This window comes from Cydia strobilella, chromosome Z (genome assembly GCF_947568885.1).
Source record: "Cydia strobilella chromosome Z, ilCydStro3.1, whole genome shotgun sequence".
Classification (NCBI taxonomy): Eukaryota; Metazoa; Arthropoda; class Insecta; order Lepidoptera; family Tortricidae; genus Cydia; species Cydia strobilella.
The window spans coordinates 27,875,788-27,898,664 of record NC_086068.1 but is presented as its reverse complement, the minus strand read 5'-3'; the positions used below and the strand labels follow the sequence as shown (position 1 = coordinate 27,898,664).

At 35.9% G+C, this 22,877-nt stretch overlaps 1 protein-coding gene across 2 annotated transcripts in view; it reads left to right on the top strand.

Annotated features, from left to right (window-relative positions):
* The window catches only part of LOC134754145 (protein furry), a 351,985-nt gene that overhangs the window by 60,672 nt on the left and 268,436 nt on the right, over positions 1 to 22,877 (top strand). For both annotated transcript variants that reach the window (XM_063690243.1, XM_063690242.1), the window contains 2 exons: positions 7,725 to 7,889; positions 8,008 to 8,157. In XM_063690243.1, the coding sequence (XP_063546313.1) occupies positions 7,725 to 7,889; positions 8,008 to 8,157 (315 nt within the window). The remainder of the gene's footprint in view (positions 1 to 7,724; positions 7,890 to 8,007; positions 8,158 to 22,877) is intronic.

Sequence of the window (22,877 nt, the reverse complement as noted above, 5' to 3'; positions counted from 1 at the left end):
ACGCAGAGGGCGTACGGCGCTCTGCGTGTTCAATACAATGATGCATTTAGGATGCTGTTCAGGTTGCCGCGGTATTGTAGTGCCTCAGCGATGTTTGCTGAGGCTCAAACAGACTGATTTTTTCTAAACATGAGGAAGCGATGCGCGTCACTCCTCAATCGCAGCCGAAACAGCACGAACAGCATCCTAAGTACGCTGGCGCAGCGTTGGGACTCGCCCCTAGTCAAGCGGTACATGCAGCTACACGCACCTGTTGCTGCTCCGCCGCGAAACTTATAAATGTAATGTTCTTTTATGTAATGTTTTGTTCTGTTTGTTTTGTCCAGGGCTCGGAAACCGGTCTCAATGCTCAAACCGTTATCGCTCATTCGCCCGGGAACGAAAAGGATTTCGTTTCCGTTTGCGGTTACCGGTTAAAGAACAGTTCTTTTGAGAGAACGGTTTACACCAATTCATTCTCATTTCGTTCTTGAGTTCTTATTTCGTTCGAAATAAACCGGTTAAATTGAAAATGTCGCAGCAAGTTAAAACTAGTTTTATTATTTGTAACCGGCAGTCCGGTAGGATATCAATGCTTTGCTCGAAAAAGCGAAGCGTATTGCTGAGTAGAAATCCTTTTGCTATGACGATTTTTTAGTTATCTTTTAATTATTTTATGTTTGTTATTTTTTCCTGTTTGTTAAAAAATAGTTTTTTTAATTCTTTGGGGCGCAGATTTCAAAAAATTATGACTATTTTAAAGCGTTTTAGTTTGCCGACCGCGATTAAGTACCTACTATACCTAAATACATAATAAGAACTAGTGTTTTTACATACTAATCATACTACAATATATAAGTATATAATTATAATAACATAACTTTTTTATAACAGTTTAAATAATTATATTAATTAAAGAAAGAAATATATTAATAATTTTAATTATTTATTGAAAACCAACAAATTTAGTATTCAGTTTCAGTGACTGACTTAGTGACTGACTCATCAACGCAGAGGCGAAACCACAAAAGCTAGAGAGTTGAAATTTGCACAACAGGTTACATTTATATTATGTACAAGAAATAAGAAGGGATTTTAAGAAATTCAACCCTTAATTGGGTTAAAAAGGGGATAAAAGTTTGTATGGGGTTCAATTTTTAATTTAAGCTAGGAATTTGAAGCTTCGGGAAAAGATATATTATTAAAATACAAGAAAAATAATTTCAACGTATTTGAAAATTCATCCCCTAAGGTGGTGAAAAAGGGGTTAAAAGTTTGTACAGAGATCAAAAAAGATAAGTGCGGGACTGGAATCTTTGTATATGGGCATATTATTAGAATATAGGAAAACTAAATTCAGCGTTTTTTAAAATTCATCCCGTAAGAGGGATAAAAAGGGGTTGAAAGTTTGAATCCATTACAAATGCTTTGAAACTTCTTGGTTTGGAAAGGCATAATAGCCGATTACAATAAAAAGGGATTTCGGCGTTTTAGGAAATTCAATCCCTAAGGGGGTTAAAGAGGGGATGAAAGTTTGTCTTGGAATTCAAATTTTATTTTAAGCTAGGAACTTGAAACTTTGCAAAAAGGTATTATATTAAAAAAACAAGAAAAGTAATTTTAGTGTTTATAAAAATTCATCCCCCAAGGTGGTGAAAAAGGGGTTGAAAATTTGTATGGAAATCAAATATGTTTGTGGGTGCGGGACTTAAATCTTTGTACAATGGCATATTAGTAGAATACAAGAAAAGTAATTTTAACGATTTTGAAAATTCATCCCCTAAGGTGGTGAAAAAGGGGCTGAAAGTTTGTATGGAGATCAAATATTTTTTGGAGTGCGGGACTTGAATCTTTGTATAATGGCATATTATTAGAATACAAGAAAAGTAATTTCAGAGATTTTTTAAAATTCATCCCTTAAAAAGGTTGAAAAGGGGTTGAAAGTTTGTATAGGGTTCCAATTTTATTTTAAGCTAGGAATTTTGAAACTTCGTAAAAAAGTATTTCATTAAAAGAGAAGAAAACTGATTTCAGCGTTTTTGAAAATTCACCTCTTAAGGTGGTGCAAAGGGGTTAAAAATTTGTATGAAGGTCAAACTTTTTTTGAGTGCCGGGACTTTAATATTTGTATAAACTTAGTGTATAGTGTAACTTGGTGTATTAGAATACAAGAAAAGTAATTTCAGCGTTTTTAGGGTTCCGTACCCAAAGGGTAAAAACGTGACCCTATTACTAAGACTCCGCTGTCTGTCTGTCCGTCTATCACTAGGCTGTATTTCATGAACCGTGATAGCTAGACAGTTGAAATTATCACAGATGATATATTTATGTTGCCGCTATAACAACAAATACTAAAAACAGACTAAAATAAATATTTAAGTGGGGCTCCCATACGACAAACGTGATATTTTTGACGTTTTTTGCGTAATGGTACGGAACCCTTTATGCGCGAGTTCAACTCGCACTTGGTCGGTTTTTAAAAATTCATCCCCTAAAGGGGTTAAAAAGGGGTTGAAAGTTTGTAGGGGTCCTAATTTTATTTTAAGCCAGGTACTTGAAACTTCGTAGAAAGATATTTAATAAAAAGAGAAGATAACTAACTTCAGAATTTTTGAAAATTCATCCCCCAAGGTGGTAAAAAATGGGTTGAATATATGTATGGAGATCAAACCTTTTTTTGAGTGCGACACTTCAATCTTTGTATAAAGGCATATTATTAGAATACAAGAAAAGTAATTTAAGCGTTTTTAAATATTCATCTCTTAAAAGGGTTAAAAAGGGGTTGAAAATTTGAATCTATTACAAATGCTTTGAAACTTCTTAGAAAAGCATTGTTTAAGCTAACAGCTAGTTTAAGTTAAGCTACCTAAAGCAGTGAGGTGGAAGTCACTCACAAATGTATGAAAAAAAGGTTTTGCCGTAAAAACATGGAGGTGATATATTATTATTCCCCGGTACTGTATTTAAAACTTTGTGAATCCATTTTAAATGTAACACTATACACCAACAGTCAAAAGTCACACGCCTAAAAAGTATAAAAAATAAACAATTCAGTCAGCAAGCAACAGCACTGTCAGTCAAATCGAGAATTCGGAGAATTGTAGACGGCTGAGATTAACCGTTACTATATCGTTCCTCGAAAACAAAAAACATCGTTCTCTCAACTAACCCGTAAGAAGAGAGAACTAAATTTTAAAGTTCGCGTTCCATCAATTAACCGGTTTAATGAACGAAATAAAATAACGGTTTATGATTAATATTAACCGATTTTTCAATACCGGTTCCGAGCCCTGGTTTTGTCTAATTAATTGTAATACTAACTCTAGATTAAGTTATTGTATGACCTAACCCTATGGACGTCAAGTTCGAAATAAAGAATTTCAATTCAATTCAATTAGGCCAGGAAATTGCATTTTCCTCTATACCTTCTTATTGCTTGGCCTATCTACTGAGTACGAAATAACAACTTGTCACTTTCTAAGAGTGTGGGGGAGATAACTGTGACGTCACAAAGTCGGCAGTACAAAGTTTTTAACTTTTTTCTTTTAAACATACCATGCGGGGTACCAAATGAAAGGGCTTTGTGAGTAGATTACAAATATATAACATAGTCTAACATTTTCACTACTTGGTCTAACAAATTATTAGAAAACGCTCAAAAATTTCACAATCCTGAGTTGATTTTGAACTGCTCTAAATTGAAAATGGCTGAATGGATTAGTCCAAAATGTATATACAATGACTGTCAATATCCTCTTTATTAATAATTAAACTGATATATCCAAAAATAAGAAAAGTACATGAAGGTGAATACCAGTATAATTTTCTGGTCTAATGTATGTAAGTATTTATTTAGGTATAACAGAAAATTAAAGTGTTATTCAACTTGATGTACTTTTCTTATTTTTGGATATATCTAGTTAATTCTTTTTAGACATGATATAAAGGATATACACATTGTATAATATTTAGACTAATCCATTCAGCCATATTCAATTTAGAGCAGTTCAAAGTCAACTCTGAATTGTGAAATTTTTGATCATTTTCTAATAATTTTTTAGACCAAGTAGTGAAAATGTTAGACTATGTTATATATTTGTAATCTACTCACAAAGCCCTTTCATTTGGTACCCCACATGGTACGTTTAAAAGAAAAAAGTTAAAAACTTTGTACTGCCGATTTAGTGACGTCACAGTTATCCCCCCCACGACAAGTTCTTATTTCGTACTCAGTAGAGTCTACCGAACACAACGATACCACTTGTCGGTAGTATACTGTACAGTCACATCGAATGGTGTTTTAGGCCCTCTGGCCGCTGTACTAATAGGTTCATGTCTTTTTAATCATACGTGCTTTTCCATAACAGAAGGGTCCTTATGCTCCCTTCTAGTTACGTAGATATGAACGTTTTTGTAAAATACTTCAAAAATATGTTTTTTTTTTCTTTCTGCGTAATATTAAAATGTAGGAATAGACGTATCTCTATGTTAAAATTGGTTTCAAAATTTAGTTAAACAGGGTCCTTAGCTAAATGCGTACAAAAATCATAAATCTACAACAATAATGACACCTTTGTGATAGATGCTTAGACTGATTCAACGTAATTTATAGCACACATCACTAAATTGTTAAAATACTGCGTAACCTTAAGAGAAAATGTAAATTTTGCTGTATAAAATTGAAAAAAAAAATGAGATCTTAAATTCTTGGTTTTGATTTCTATCCGTACTTGTTAATAAAAAAATATTCAACCACATAATACGTTAAAGATTGAAGAAGAATAATCCACACGAAGATTTTTTTCCTAATGTCATAGTCTCGGCGACTTGCTGTAATCAAAGCCTAGTTTTTCACAATCTGTAAGTGACATTGAAATAAACATTGGTGTATTTCAAAGAAAAACAACTTAAGATACATAATCAATCATCATCTATGTAACTTCCAACGGGAACATAGTTAAAATGCGTTTCAAACGTCTTTTAACTTTTTCTCAAAAACGCGGTTTTTACCATGATGCGGTTTGATGATTAAAAAAAAAACCGGCCAAGTACGAGTCGGACTCGCCCACCGAGGGTTCCGTATTTTTTAGTATTTGTTGTTATAGCGGCAACAGAAATACATCATCTGTGAAAATTTCAACTGTCTAGCTATCACGGTTCATGAGATACAGCCTGGTGACAGACAGACAGACGGACAGCGGAGTCTTAGTGATAGGGTCCCGTTTTTACCCTTTGGGTACGGAACTCTTAAAAGTATGGCACTATGGTAATTTTTTTTTTGTATTAGGGAGCTTATGTAACGTAGATTTAGGATCCATGCTTAACTCCATATCGAGCTTAAGGACCCTTTAGCTATGGAACGTCACATACACCGTGTCCAATAAGTCCGAATACAGTACAAATTTTGAATATAATAAATGTACGAAGAGTTACTACAATTAAAATTACATTTTATTAATGGCACACTTATATATAATATATTTAAAACAAATGTTTCGGAATAACTCCACCTTTAACTTTTTTTACCAGCCTCAAACGCTTCTCGAATGACGCAGCACGCACCATTTCCATTGGCAATGTCCCAAATACGCTCGATAACCTTTTTGAAATGATCCAGGTTTATGATTTTATAATCATGTAGTTTCGAAAGCATGTATGTACGACATAATACTTACTTACTAAAATACTTATAAAATAATCGAATATAAGTCTGGACAACTGGGTTGACATTCATGTTTCGGCAAAAAATCTGTCAAATTAGCCTGACACCAAGCTTGAACAGCATTTGCCGTGTGTGAAGGAGCTCCGTCTTGTTGGAACACAAAATATTAATTCCCATACATACATTTTAAATTTGGGGCATCAATCGTCCCCATAACCTCGAGTTTATAGTAAAGTGCGTTAATTTTAACGCCTTTATCTATAAATACTAAAGGTAGTTTACCCCTCTTACATACTGCACCCGACATCATGACCGATGGTGAGCTCTGGAACCTATGAACATTTTTCTGGTTGTCCGGAATGTTTTCTATCTGTGGTGCCCACAATAGATCATTCAGGGCATTATGAGGCTGTTCTAACACAAACAGCCACCTGCGTGTCAAAAAAGTATTATGTTAGATGCTTCGTTTCAAAATTTGCGCTCTCTTTTTTTTTTGGTCGGTTCGGAAATGCCATATACTTTCCGTTTTTATAAGCATGGCATCCAAGGGGGGGACCCCTTAACGTCAACATACTTTTTTACTTAAAATAATAATTTGATGGCCTGTAATCCGTATGTCTTTAGAGCCAAGGTAGAAAGATGTGTATTCGGACTTATTGGACACGGTGTATGTATTTTTACCATAAATACTCCTGAGCCAAAAATAATGTTTTTAACTGCTGTCAGTTTACTTTTCCTAATTCTGATATCAGTATTAGTATTAAGTACTTTGCAAGCTACCTACTATATGTCTTCTTCTTCTTCCTACCCTTATCCCACGTTATGTGGGGTCGGCACAACATGTTTTTCTCTTCCATTCTCCTCTATCTTTCGTCACCTCAGCACTCACTCCTTTCTTTCTCATATCCTCTTTTACACAATCCATCCATCGCTTTTTGGGTCTACCATACGCTCTCCGTCCATCAACATTCATCCCTAACATTCTTTTGCCTATATGGCATTCATCCCTCCTCATCACATGCCCATACCACGCTAACCTACTACTTCTTATCTTCTCCGTTACTGGTGCTACTTTCAAACTTCCCCTAATATACTGATTCTTAATCCGATCCTTCCTCGTCACTCCACACATCCATCTCAACATTCTCATTTCCGCTGCGTGCACTCTTCTTTCATCCGTCACTTTTGTCGCCCAGCATTCTGATCCATACATTACAACAGGTCTCACGATCGTCCTGTAAATTTTCCCCTTAAGTTTAAGAGGCATTCGTGGATCGCAAGTTGTTCCAGAGACCTGTCGCCATTTCATCCATCCCGCATTTATTCTATTTTTCACGTCACGGTCGATGCGTCCGTCGCTCTGGATCAATGACCCAAGGTACCGGAAGTCGGAGCAGACTGGTTGGTAGCTAAAAAAAAGCTACCTACTATATGTACTAAGAGTATAATGGGTAGCCTGGCAGCGTTTAAAAAAAACCGGCCAAGTGCGAGTCGGACTCGCGCACCGAGGGTTCCGTACATTACATAATTTTAACAATGTATTTTTTATGTGAAACGTTTTTTGCCATTTGGCTACGGAACCCTAAAAAGCTTTGCTATTGCTAAAAAGTATGATATTTGTACATTTGGTGATAATTGGATGTATTACAGGAACTAATTTATGGTCTTTTTATCGTTTACGTCCATTTGTGTCTGTTAAAACCGTTCATCTGCTAAGCTTGTTATTATGATAAGTTTTATAATTTTTACATGCTTTTTTCAATACCTACCTTAACACGTTTGCGTTTATTGAGCTTTTTAGTGATAATTAATAGTAGTATGAACTAAATAAATAGCCTAAGTTTTTGCATTAAAATCGCACGGTGATACATTTATTTGTTCGCGTGTATTTAAATATGTAAGTATTTCATACGTAATTTGTAGATTAATATAGTTTTACCAAAGTTTTACTGAACACCTATTTGTTTCAACGTATCAATTGGAGCGTATTACAAAATGGGCATTAAATTGTACAATATGCTTAGTGCTAGCTTGATATCGTATTATTATGTGTATATTATTGAACGAATCGTGTGTGTGGCAGCTCATCGCCGGACTCGCTGAGCGAGCGCAGCGGCGGCGAGGCGCGCGGCGCGACGGCGCCAGCCGCGCTGCACAAGCTGGCGGTGCCGCTGGCGCGCTGCGAGGTGCCCGAGGTGCGCGACGCCGCCATCGCCGCCTGCGGCAACATCAACCCAGACGCGCTCAAGTAAGCAACGTACATATACGCACACTATCATCCAATACGCGTAGATAACCCTGTGCCGGTTTTATACTTGGAAATAAGTATAAGCCTGTAATAATGTAATAACTTATGAAACACGCAGGGACCTAATGGAGGAGCTAGTGCCTCTCTTGAGGGAGGCCGTGGACCGCAAGCAGGAGAACATGCGGCGGCGCAGGCGGCGCGACGCGCTGCGACTCAACCTCAACAAGATGCTGCTCCTCATCGCTCAACGCAAGACCTTCGCTAACAGGTGAGCATCTTCTATTCCATCAGAACACTACCTTGTTAGCTTGCGTAAGAAGGAATGCACCTATGTGTTAGGATGAGAATTTCTAACAAAATAGTCTTAGGGCTTACGGCGATATTTGCATCGATGCATGCATTCTATGCAGAAAGCAAGCCGCTTTGCCCAGTGATACTAGAAACCAATACGAATGATTTCACCCGAGAAAACAAATTTCTTCCACTAGAATTCAAGATGGCGGACCTTTTCCAAAATGCCGGCTGCAAAATTTAAAAATAATAGACAAAACGGCTGCACCGATTTTAGTGATTGATTTATGAATCAATCCGTATTGACACCTGTAATCGAAAAAAAAAACCATTTCGAAAAAGATGGTGGCTGAATGTTAAGAAAATTGTTTTTTTTTTGTGTCACTGAAAATAACAACTATAGGTACATATTCTATGGTCACATATTATTTAATTTAAATGAAACCTGGTAATATTATCTACAAAATATTAAAAAAAACCGGCCATGTGCGAATCGGACTCGCGCACAAAGGGTTCCGTACCATTACGCAAAAAACGGCAAAAAAAATCACGTTTGTTGTATGGGAGCCCCACTTAAATATTTATTTTATAGTACATATGGTGCTACTTTCTCGCACTAGTGCGTAAAAGAGCACTTTTCGTGCATATGTCGAAAGTTTAAAGGGCCATATGTACTGTAAAACGTTGTACGATACACGTGCGAAAAGGTAATTCGCAACTCGTGTCGATTTAAAACATAGTCTAACCCGTTCGTATAAAAATACCGCAAATCGATGTACAGGTTAGCCGTTTGGCACACACATACTAGAGGCCAAAACAAAATTTTTGACCCGCAGTTCCTAAAAAATTTCGCTGGGGGGAGTGGTAAAACATTTTTTTTATTGTATGGAAAAAAACCTATCGTATGTGGTATCATACGAAAGGGCTTTTTGAGGCGATTCTAAAAATATATCACATCATTACATTTCGGGCATTTCTTTTAAATTAAAACAAAAAGAATTTTCGAAACATACCAAGTTTGGGCTCCTCCAGACACGATATGGCAGATTTTTTTTTGTACAATATACCACAAATGATACGTGATATCCTCATGTCTAACTGCAAGAAAGCAATTTTGAAAATAATATCATTAACAATTTTTATTTAATTTTTCAATTTTACAAAGTGACACAGTTCTATTTCAATACCTATTTCACGAGACTTATGGAACTATACTGCAGATACGGTACATATTAATCATAAAATGATACGTAATATCCATATATCAAACGGGAAATACCTCTTGAACCCTTTAACTGTACAATATACCACAAATGATACGTAATATCTTATTATCTAACCCCAAGAAAGCAATTTTGAAAATAATTTCATTTAGATTTTTTTTAACCCATTCAGGGCCAGCGACTCAGCGTATGGGTCATTCTCAAACAGTTCCGCAGGGCCAGTGACTCATATGTGAGTCATGAATAAATTGTGTTTTAAAAATAAACGAAACCTAATTTGACGTAATAACGTAAGTATCATATAAGCTAACAAGCATTTCTATAAGGTACCTAAAATATAAACACGTTTTTTTTAAATAAAATAATAATCTTAAATATTCAAGTTTGGTTTACTATCAGTGTAAAATAGTAAGAATACTGAAATTCTAGATACATACGCGTTGCAAGCAAACAGAAAAATCCATATTTCAAAGATATCAAAAATATATATATTTCAGAAGTTATTGACATGGCTCAAGGTATGGGTCACCGTGGCCTGGCGCTAGATGTAAAAACTACAAATGTTTCCGTAGCAGGCTAAAATAAACTTTATTGGCTGGTTTTAAAGCTTATTTCATGTTGTAGCTGTTTGATATTGTATCATTTTACAACCGATTACTGTTTGGATTATGGTAAGCCACATTTTGTAGGGACCAAACCGTAGTATAATAATATTTTGTTTTGTATGAGGAGTAAGGCAACGAGGATTTTGTCCCACTGTACTTTTATGTCATATTTGGTGATCGTTGTATTGTATCTTACTACTAACAATCATGTTAAGATTCTTTTTTTCGTTTCAATATAAAACAAGGCGGTTAAAACAGTCACCACTAACTAATACGTATTGTATTATCGTAATAGTGTGTAACAAATATTAACAAGTTTTTTAAAACATCTTCGTGGTTTCTACGGCAGATTAAAAAGTATGTACTATAATACATTTTAAGTGCTCTATTGTTACTAATATTAATATAATGGCGTTTACCAAAACAAAGATAATGACCGAACAGGTGTAAGCTTATCGGACACACATGGACAGTAAACAATGAATGCATCCGAGCCGGCATTTATTATCTTTCATGTGGTATTTTTCACAAGAGTTCAAGAAGTGATTCACCCCATCCCCCCTATTAGAGATGTATTTTGGAGTAACATGGGAAATATTATTAGTAACGATTTCATCTTAATCGGAAATCGGGAAATTGGACTAATTTAACTTCCATGATTTGACTTAAAAAACAACAACAACAAACTTGGCAAGTTTTAAACACCAAACTTCTATGAAATTATGACGTTTAACTTAACACTTGCACAGGCTGGGCTATCAAAATCGCTGCCAACTTAGCTTGGTCTGATATTAAAAGCTTGTAGAAAGTAAAAATGTTCATTCCTACAAACTGCAATAATTAGTTTTTTTTATAGGCACAGAAAAAAGGTGGTTAGTAAAAATGTTGCATAATGTTTTTCAGCTGGTCGGCTTCATAAGCGGCGATTTATTTACCGTTCGCGCCAGGCTCGAGACCCATAAGCTGAGTCATGCGTTTTAGCTAAAAACGGTTTGTATGGTGGCCCGGCGTAATGAGTACGCTCGGCGGTTCTTGGCCATGAATGGGTTAATTTCTCAATATTGTAATATTGAAAAATTATACACATGAAGAATATTTAAAAAAAATCTTAAAGAAATTATTTTCAAAATTGCTGTCTTGGTGTTAGATATCAAGATATTACGTATTATTTATGGTATATTGTACAAAAAAAATCAGTAAGGTACATATATCGTATCTGAAGGATACAATCTTGATATTTTGTGTCAAAAACAAAACAAACTATACAAACCGATGAAAAGGCGCAGTTAAAGGGTTAAAGAGGTATTTCCTTTTCGATATATGGCTATTACGTATCATTTTATGATTAATATGTACCGTATCTGCAGTGTTCCATAAGTCTCGTGAAATAGGTATTGAAGTAGAACTGTCACTGTAAAAAAAAAAAAAAAATTTTAATGATATTATTTTCAAAATTGCTTTCTTGGGGTTAGGCATGAGGATATCACGTATCATTTGTGGTATATTGTACAAAAAAAAATCAGCCAAAAAGCAAAAAAATATCTATTGGGGCCAGGCTATTATCAATTAAACTATGAAAATTCTTTAATACTATTTTTAATTTCACTTATAACACGTAAGACCAAGTTACATCAGTGTTGCATTGATAGAGGCGCCACACGGCGGGACTTTAATAAACTAAATAACGTTTACGGAGTAACAGTTTACAGAGACAGATAGTTACCTTTTAATTTATACTCTTAATACTCCCACTTAAATTAATAAGGCTAACTTCAAGTAACTTCTGCCATAACCACCACCAATAAAACATACTAAAACTAAATAAATCAGAACTTAAAATAATATCTGATCTCGAATGCAATTAAATTTGCCAACAGGCAGAGCTTTAGTGAGAAAGTCTGTCAGTGGTAGGTAATAACTACATTAAATGTAGACAAAAGTAATCGTCGGGTGAGAATACGTTTGTGCATTACGCCACATACATTGGTTTACAGGAGAGCGAAAAGAAGCAAAACATAATATTTTTCGAAAAGTTTTACATTTAGGAAAAATATTGTACTTATTTATCATTCAGACACATATGTTTACTATTATAATCAATATAAAATACAATACAAAAGGTATTAATATAATGTATTAATATATTAATATCTGCCAGTTGAGATGAACTTTCCACATATTTAATATTAATAATTTTTCCTTCTACTTTCTCTCTAATAAAATTATACCTCACGTCTATATGTTAGCTTCGCTTATGGAAAACTGGATTGTTAATCAATTTAATTGCACTCTGGTTATCTATGTTGTGTTACAGATTCTTGTGGTTCATTTATATCAAGTAAAAATTGTCTTAGCCACAAAATTTCTTTAGCTGCATCGCTGGCAGCCATAAATTCTGACTCGGTTGTTGACATAGCCACGGTGTTCTGTTTCCTGCTAGCCCATGTAATAGGACCACCATTCATTAAAAATAAATATCCAGTATTTGATCTCCGCGTATCTATATCACCAGCAAAGTCAGAGTCTGAATATCCAACAAGTTCGCTGTTCTTGTAATAGCGAATTGCCATTTCTTTCGTGCTTTTCAAATAGCGAATAATTCGCTTTAAAGCATTCACATGTACCTATAGTACCTGGATTGCTGACATATCTGCTTACAAGATTAACTGCATAGGAAATGTCAGGTCTCGACACAGTTGATAAAAACAATAATGCTCCTACTGCTTCTCTGTATGGGAAATCACTGCACATTTCCTCATTCATGTCTCTCGATAACTGTACATTTACATCTGCAGGAGTATTACAGCTCAGCATCTGTCATATTAAATTTATTTATTAAGTTATCTATATAACGTTTTTGACATATAGACACACATCCTTTCTGTTTATTTATCTCCATGCCAACAAAACAATTAGAATGTACTGTTTTGATTTCAAAATTTCTTTTTAAGTCATCCAAAATCATATAATATCCTTACTTTTTGACAGTAAAAGCCCATCGTCGACATAGATAATTAGCAATACTCTGATATTATTAAAATAACCCACAAATACACAATTATCAGACTGACATGGTTTAAATCCATATGTAGTCAAAAATGAACAAAACTTTTTATTCCAACATCTAGAACTCTGTTTAAGGCCGTATAAAGATTTGTTTAACTTACATACTTTTGACGACTTAACTTCTATGCCCTCTGGTACCTCTATGTAGATTTCTTCGGATAGCTCACCATACAAGAAGGCAGTCTTTACATCAAACTGCTGTATTTCTAGGTCCTCTTGGGCTGCCACGCTCAATAGGCTATTTGACTAATTTTTGAAAATGGTTTTAATTTATTGTTTATGACTTAATAATTACACTACATTGATATTTCCGTGAAATTTCCTGTATTAAATATAAAAAAACAATGTTAAAGTTTATTTATTTTGAACGCGCCTTAAACGCTGTTTTTGCAAAGGGGCTAATCACGTGACACGTGTGACGTCACGCGCAAGTAAACTCAGTCAATGACCTTAGTTAATCTTATGGTTTATGTGCATTGAATTAATTATTTCACTGTAAAATGGTGTATAAATGGTGTATAGTGCCGCAATGTTTAAGTACGCCTATAAAAAATCCAGACAAATCGTTTGTTTCCATTTCAACGAATCCCAAAAAAAGAAAAATGTGTTTAAAACTAGCGCGAAGAGACCCAAAGAGCATTTTAGCGCATATAAATGTTTTTATGTGTGAAGACCACTTCGATGTAAGTAATATTTAACTGTAAATAAATATGGTAATTAAAGCAGCGGATTTTGTTATTTAACGAAACAAGATCTAGGTATTTAATGTATTACTACATAACCTCATAACATAGCTCTTTCAGCATTAGTAGGTAGTTAGTAGCATACTTTTTCTTTCAAACTAAAGTGCAGTATGGAGATATTATTCTCGTCATCGTATTCTATATATATATATATCGTCGTCGTATTCGTATCATCGAAATCGAAATGTTCTTAAAATAAACAATTTCTACGTATACTCACACAGCTGTTTTTACATTTCTAAGTTACGCAGCACAGTAATCCGGATTATCTTTAAAGAAAAGTGCAACCATTAATGCGTCTGTCTGGTAGGTTGCGCTATCAGCTTTCACATATTTCGGCTCCATTTTGAGATTCTTATGAATATTTTGCTACTAGATATACGGATAAATCGAAATATATCAGAAAACTGTGGAACAATAACTAAAATTAACTAAATACAAATAAAACAGTTAAAACACTCAAGGCAATCCAGAATTTTTACCCGCGTGTGACGTCATCCGAGCGTTGACCAATCACAGAGCGTTCACGTCCCTGATGAAATTTCAAAAAATATTAAATTTTCTTTCGTTTATTTTCCAAAAAATAAACATAATTTACATTCAAATATAGTGAAATATACTTTATTAGTTTATTATCTTTCAGGATGACAGCAATTCGTTATATATTTTTAATGTTGTCAAATACCCTATAGCAACCTAATGGAATCATACCGGGTTGTAGGCGAAAAAGTTTCCTTATAATCCAGATCTTTTACTTGTGTCAATCCTCGGGCACAAAGTCTAGCCTTAAATCTCTCTATTTCTCCTTTTTTATCTCGCTTTACACAAAATACCCATTTACTTGTAATAGGTTTCTTGTATGTCCTGTCAGTTATAGTCCATGTATTATTATGTTCATGAGACTGAAGCTGTTCTCTAATAGCTTTCTTCCATTCGTGACGATTCACACCACTAATTGCCTCTTGATATGTGTTTGGTATCTCCACTTCAGTAAAATTGACTTCCAAATTATTCTCATTTCTTTTATGAGACCGAAGTGTCACATTCCTAAGTTCCTCTTCATTGGTGATGATTCGCTTAGGAGGCTGATACGAGTAGTCAGAGTCAGTGGTTGAACTCTGTATGCTATCATAGGTAGACAATTCGTCTTGACTTGTTTGTGGTGGAGACGAGACACCTTGTTCTTGATCATTTTCTATATTGTTGTCTATCATTATCTCATCACCACTTAATTTTATCTGTGCAAAGTGTTGTCGTTTTTCAGGAACACCTCCTTCATCAAATTTGACATCTCTCGATAATGTAATTTTTCTTGTATTTTCATCATACATCCTGTAGTTCTCTTGCTCATATCCAACCAGCAACATCTTCATAGACTTCTTATCTACTTTCTTCCTTTTCTCTTTTGGTGTACGTACATATCCCACGGAGCCAAATACTCTGATGTGTTTCAGACTTGGCTTATCTCCAAACCAGAGTTCATAGGGCGAGATGTTAGGTGTCTGGCTGGACGAAGTTCTGTTCAAGATATACTGCACAATGTACAGCTTCTGCCCATAAGTTCAAAGATGTGTCTTAAGCATAAAGCATAGATCTAACTGACTCCATAATCGTTCTTAATTTTCTCTCGGCCCGACTATTTTGCTGAGCTGTGTAGGGCGCTGTGCACTCATGGCTTTGTCTTCTAAAAATTTCTTAAATTCTTGGTTTAAAAACTCACCTCCATTATCGGTGTGTAAAGTGCGCACATCATGTAGAAACCTGTTCTTCACAATAGCATTGTATTTCATGAAACAGTCAAGCACTTCATTTTTATGTTTCAAGAAGTAAATATGACGATAGCTTGTTGCTCCATCCTCGAACAAAACAAAATATCTCTTTCCTGATACAGATAGTTCCTCTATAGGGCCACAGACGTCACTGTAAACAATATATCCAGGTTGTGTTGGCCCTCTATGAGATTTATTGAATGGCAGCCTGGACTGCTTGCCATATTGACATGCTTCACACATAAAAGTATCACTACCAGTCAGTACCACAGGAATTGCATCATTTTTGCTCATATTTTGTATTTCTTTAGTATTAACATGTCCGAGCCTGTCATGCCAAACTTTAATGTCAGTTATCACACTATTACAGGTTTCTTGTATAACAGTTGTAATGTTAAACTGATACAGAATATTGTCTTTCAACTCGGCGCACATCACCACAACATTATTTTTAATTAGAAGCGCCCCTCATTAACAACCTTATTTATCATTACAGAGCCTTTTCCATGAGCTTTAATCTGTAGCTTATTCCCTAATTTGACCGTCCTTTTATCGTCACTCTGATAATCCTCCAAATCATGGAAGTATTCTCTTCTGAAAGTCATGTGCATGCTCGCTCCTGAATCCAAGAACCACACATTATCACCATATGTACCTAGTCGGCTCATAAGTTCTGTTATATACATAGTATCAAATAAAATCAAAAGTTTAAGTTTATTCCGTATAATTTGTACAGCGTTTGAAAGCTTATAAACTAGAGAATCTAAATGTATAACATTTATTCAAAATGACCGCCATAATTATCTACACAGGCTTGAAGTCTTCGTGGCCAGTCGTCAATGGATTCACGCACCACTTTCATGTCGATATTGGCCACTGCCGTAGCAAGAGATTTTTTCAGCGAGTCTAGATTTGCATGAGGTTTTGAGCACACCTTTTCCTCTAAATACTGCCATATTTTATAGTCTAAAGGATTAAGATCTGGGCTAGAGGAGGGCCAATCTTCATGCCGTATAAAGTCGATTTTATTGGAGGCGAGCCAGGCTTGTGTAGACTTTGCCTTATGGGCTGGAGCAGAGTCCTGCTGGAAAACCCAATGCTGGTTTAGAAACATCGTATGGGATAGTGGTTTCACAATATTAGTCAACACCGTGTCTTGGTACACTTTGGCACTAGTTTTTACTCCTTTCTCACAAAAATGCATACTAGTGACGCCCGCATAAGAAACTCCCAGCCAAACCATCACAGATGAAGGGTGATGACCTCTTTGAATACGGGGAATGCTATTAGACGCTTTTTTACTATTGCGAGCGTACACTTATCATTTTGTTTATTACAGTTTTCTTCTATGTCAAAAATTTTCTCGTCCGAAAACAGTATACAACGGTGCTTATTTTTAGCGTACATCTTCAATAAAGCTTTAGATCTTTTAAGCCTTAAAGCTTTAAGCCGACCATTCAGAAGATGGCCAGTTTTTCGTTTATAAGCACGAAGTCTCAGGTCTTGATTAAGCACTCTTTTCACCGTGTTTTTGCTCAAACCCATCTGGAGGGCCATAACTTTTTGTTTCCTAGCGGGATTTCTGGCAATGCGTGCCCTAATTGCTTGTACAACCGCTGGAGTCCTAGCTGTACGCGGACGACCGCTTCTTTTCTTGTCATTTAAACTAGAGACCTCACTGTATCTTTCTATAGTACGATACACAAATCTTAGAGAGAATTTTAAATTTTCAAGTAGCTTAAAAATTTTAGTCGGCGAGTGACCACAACGATATAGTGCAATTATTGCGGTACGGCTATCTTTAAGCGTCCACTCCATGTTGAAGAAAACAGAAAATAGCAAAATTATACTACTCAAATATTTAATAAAGATTCGAAATTCAAATGCAGAACGGTTTTTGTTTTAGGAGTTCCAAATTTAAATTTTAAAGGCCAGTGACAGAACTTATGAGCCGACTAGGTAGACGACAAGGTATAAGCGCTGAACGCTAACATGTCCGATTGCTCTTGGTTCTTGCGAACAGATTTCTTCGGCGCTCTGCAGTCCCTTGCAAAGTGTCCCCGTTTGTTACAATTGTAAAAAACAAATCTATGTGTATGTGTATGACTGGAGGAACCGGCTTTACTATTTTTATTGTTATTTTGTTTATATTGTGCACCTAGCTTCTTTGACACTATTAATGTGGATTCACTTTCTTCCTCTGTAGTCAAAGTTGCTTCTTCGTCTAACAATCTTGAAGTCAAATTGTGTAGTGTTTGCTTAGACGAATCCAAAGATAACCAAGCTTGCCGAAGAGAACGGTAACTTGATGGCAGGGTCGACAGTATTTTAGTCATTATAGCCATGTCACTTATAGTTTCCCCACTTTCTTTTAACTGCTTTGCCAAATTTTCGACCTTCGAAATATGCTGAGCGATGCTGTCGGTAGATGACATTTTATATTGGTAGAACTTTTCATGTACCATCATTTTGTTATACTCCGACTTCTGTTCATAAATCGATTTCAATTTATCCATAATCTGTTTAGCAGTTCCACAATTTTCAATCAACGAGATTTGGTTCAAATCCATAGACGAGGTTATAATAAACATAGCCATGCCATCTTCTTTTAACCATTGTGTATAGACTGCGTCGCCGTCGCCGTTCCTTCTTCCGGTTTTACTTTCGTAATATCCAAACCCTTTGCTTTCAAGGCGCAATTTATCTGAAATTTCCACTGACGGAAATTTCTACCATCAAATTTCTCTACTCGCATTGCATTAGTGACCTCCATCTTGAGTTGAGAGTAGATATTTTACGCTAATCACAGTCAATCGCCAACTTATTTCTGCTCTTCACAGTTTATTTCTACGCGAAATTTTTTTTAGCAACTGCGGGTCACAAATTTTGTTTCGACCTCTAGTATGCGTGTGCCAAACGGCTAACCTGTACATCGATTTGCGGTATTCCTTTGAAATTGGGGTCGAGCGGCTTCCGCTAACACTCCCTGCGGTCGTGTTTTAATTTATCGCCACTCTTTTCGAATTTCCTCTTTTCCGCACTTGTATCGTAAATAACTATTATTCTGTTTTTAGTATTTGTTGTTATAGCGGTAACAGAAATACATTATCTGTGAAAATTTCAACTGTCTAGCTATCACGGTTGATGAGATACAGCCTGGTGACAGACGGACAGACATACAGACAGACAGCGGAGTCTTAGTAATAGGGTCCTGTTTTTACCCTTTGGGTATGGAACCCTAAAATGGTTGACAATCCATCGAGTAGTTTTTGAACTATACGCATTAAAAAGCCGCGTAACTGCCGCCCGAAACGACCTGCTCGCGCCAAAACTGACAACTTTGATAATTTTCTTTTTTTTTTTTTTTTTATTTACTAGAGATAAATCACAAATTTTACATGGTAATTAATAAAAAGTATCGTTAAACCAGAATGGTTTGTCTCGATACTCCATTCCGCAGTACTTACATAATCAAATATACAATACGATACTTAGGCACACATCCAGTTCGTAAACAACACAATAATTGCAAAGAATCACAAGTGGGCGCATCTCATCACACCGGCCGCGGCCGGCCGAGCAAAACTAGAACCGGTCGGCGCCTACTCGATACAGGCTGCTCCCTTTATGCTATACGAAATAACATAATTATTCAATTTAGTTAAAATAATTTAATTGTTTAAGCATTTCTTTTTTAAGAATATTTCCTATATTATTTGGCGTTATCTTATCTTTCCATTCTTTAGGTAACTTATTTATTAGGTCTGGTATGATGTAATCTGATGTTCTTCTACCATAAAAATTATTGAATTGGGGCTTTCGAAGCATTTGATTTGTTACTTGCCTTGTATTTATTGGATGAGAGATTAAGTGCTGAATTTCACTTCTAAAGTATTGCTCTTTTAACATATGGTATTTAAACTTTGTGTGAACCGGTAGGACATTACATAAAGTGAACAGGTCGCTATCACACACAAGATTCTCTTTAATTTTATGGGGTACTATTAACTTTAGCAGCCTAACCTGTAGTTTACATATTTTGTCAAGGTATGACTTAAATGTACGGCCATAACTACTTAATCCATATGAAATGATGCTTTCCACGAGTGCATTATAAACATCCAATCTGATATTATATGGAATTCTATTTCGTAGAATATATATCTTTGCCATTATAGCTCGTAATTTAGTGCACACTTTATTTTCAAAGGTTAAGAAAGAACAGAAAATACATTTAGTTACTTTAATTAAGCGTTCGGTGTGTGTGGGTGTGTGTGTACGTGTGTGTCTGTTATTGTGTTGTGCACGTCGGGGTCACCAATATGTAGTAACTGGGTAGGTCACTACACGTAAGCCTTTGTAACTTCAACTTTAAATTATAATCATAAAAAACGAATAAGAAGGCGTTACAACTTGAAATTTGCGTAAGCGGCAGGTAAACAAAACACTCACCGACACCGACATCGTGACGTCGCACGTTGCGGCAACACGGCACGTCGTCGTAACGTCTAATTGTGTGTACGCCCTAACTCCGTCATTTATGGACCGATTTTGAAAATTCTTTTTTTGATTGTAAGTATATACATACAGATTGGTCCCGTTTTTATCAAAACGCAGTTCTGATGATGGGATCCATGAGGATTCGAGGGAACTCCTCAAATTTTAAAGGCATACATATAGTGATTTTAGTATTCTCATCAACAAATCAAACACTTACATTTAAAAAAGTGACGTTTGATGAAGTGGAACTGCTGATGATGATCAGAATGGAACTCTTCAATGACACATAGTTCACGTTTGGCGATTGGTTCTCTTCGTTATGGACCCAGCCTGCGATTAACTGCGATTCTCATAGAACAGAACTGCTATCAGAAAAGTGGGTTAGGTTAGGTTAGAACTGTGACTCTTACAGAAACGAAATGCTATCAGAAAAGTGGGTTAGGTTAGGTTAACAGAATTACAGCATGGAAAAATTTCAACTTTGCCTCCATAACAATTTAAAAAACCGGACAAGTTCGAATCGGACTCGCTCACCGAGGGTTCCGTACTTTTTTAGTATTTGTTGTTAGTTAGTTTGCGGCAACATAATCGGCTCTTGATAAATACCTGAAAATACAGGATGTGCAGTTCGGTTTTCGAGCTGGGCTATCCACCGAAAGTGCTATTCTGTATCTAAAGCACACTGTCGGGTATTATACAGGAAGGAAGACTCCAGTATTTGCCTGTTTCCTCGATTTGTCAAAAGCTTTTGATCGCCTGAATTATGACATTTTGTGGCAAAAGCTAATGGAAACGGGCACACCGGCGGTATACACAAATATACTGAAATACTAGTACCAAAATCAATTGAACCAAGTGAGATGGGCGGATAGTATGTCTACAGAGTATAAGCTTGAGTGTGGTGTGAGGCAAGGAGGGCTTACGTCGCCCAAGCTTTTTAGGCTATATGTAAACAAGCTGATAGACGAACCGAGTAGCACATATACAGGCTGCTATGTACATGGTGTTTGTGCCAATAATCTTAGTTATGCGGACGATATGGTGCTGCTGAGTCCCGTCTATCAGTTCCTTAGGAAACTGCTTGCGGTTTGTGAGACGTATGCTGAGACGCATGTATTGCAGTACAACCCAAAGAAAAGTCAGGTGCTAATGTTTGGCTGGAAGTTACACGCCAAGCTCGGTACCCCCGGTTGTACTGCATGGAACCACACTTTCTGTTGTAGATAAAGTGAAATATCTAGGTTATTATAACGCAAGACCTTAATGATGACCTAGACATAGAGCGGGAGCCTAGACAAAGAACAAAAAAAATACTATACTCATCCTTTTCTTTTGGGTGCTAGTACTAGTGTAAGACAAAGATAGTATGATTCTCTCTGTCTATGTTTGAAATGAGACAGTCCTTTGACAAACTATAAATGCAGAGGATTTTAAATATTGTCTATGGTCTCTGGTGACTTAGGCCCCATTCGCACGAGCATTCGCTAATCAGAGAAATCGACTCCACACTCGCGTTCGCGGCTTCGCGCCGCGTAGTATGGAGCGGGCTTTACAGATTAGTATACTTAATATTAGTTCGTGTGTAATAGGCGTTACCGCGGATATTTTTGGTCCGATAACCGTTCAGCCACTAGAAAAAAATTAATAAATATAATTCAGCTTTTTAGCCTGTTCATGAACACAGACGCCATGTTTACATTAAAATAAAATAAAAATTACTTCCCGGCCTAGGCCTTCAATTTCGTATGAAATTCCTTTACAGTTCTCTCGAGTTGCTCCGCCCGAAACGTGATACTTTGAAGCCTGTTTTGACGCACAGGACGATATTTCATTGCATGTTTGAGATAAAATAATGTAGTCCCAACAGCATTCTAAGAGAAATTGCCGATAGGTTTGATTGTCCGATCCTCAAGCACTGGACCGAGCAAATTAAAAGTGTAGCTCAATTTATAAATTAAAAAAATTAAATATATAAGTAGGTACCTATTGTATTAAATACTAACACTAGATTAAGATTTTGCTTGTAGTACTAACACTCTAAGATTTTTTTTTTTTATTATTATTTATTAGCGTATTTAAGGTTAATAAGGTTTACTGTCCTCAAAATTTTGTATTCATGAAATTACAAGCAAATATCAGCCTTCGTGAATTAAGTATGGTAACATTTGTTACCTTAGTCCGATAATGAAGGCTAAGTTCTAGAAATAAAGTAGAGTTTTACTAATGCTGTAATTCTGTAATGCGACATGCTAAAGACGGGCCAAAAAATATGAGGCGATAGAATAAAAGTTTCACTAATAAATCATAATTTGGGGACGGGTGGCGAAGTTAGGTTATATTCGAAATTAATTTTTTCATTGGGTACTTTAAAAGTACTTTTACGCAGGTCTAAAAATTAATAAATATAATTGACAATTGACACCACACTCAGTGTGCTATTGTGAATTTAATAGTAATGTATTTCTCGAAAAGATTATTACTTTAATATTTTACTTGGATGAAGTTGGGCACCAACGGTGAAGTTAGGATTCCCAACAACACAGTCTTGCCAACCCCTATTTTCAATTAATTGCAACTTTTATCACAGGGTTTGATTATAATGTTCTATAGTCTGTGTATTAGCCATAGTTACCTGCCGGATGAGTTAATGTACACAGTAGTTGTCCCGATAGTCAAAAACAAAACCGGAGATCCATCTGACATTACTAATTACAGACCCATCTCCCTGGCTACCATTATTGCTAAAATACTGGACGCTCTGCTTGATCAGCAGTTGGAAAAGCACTTAAGT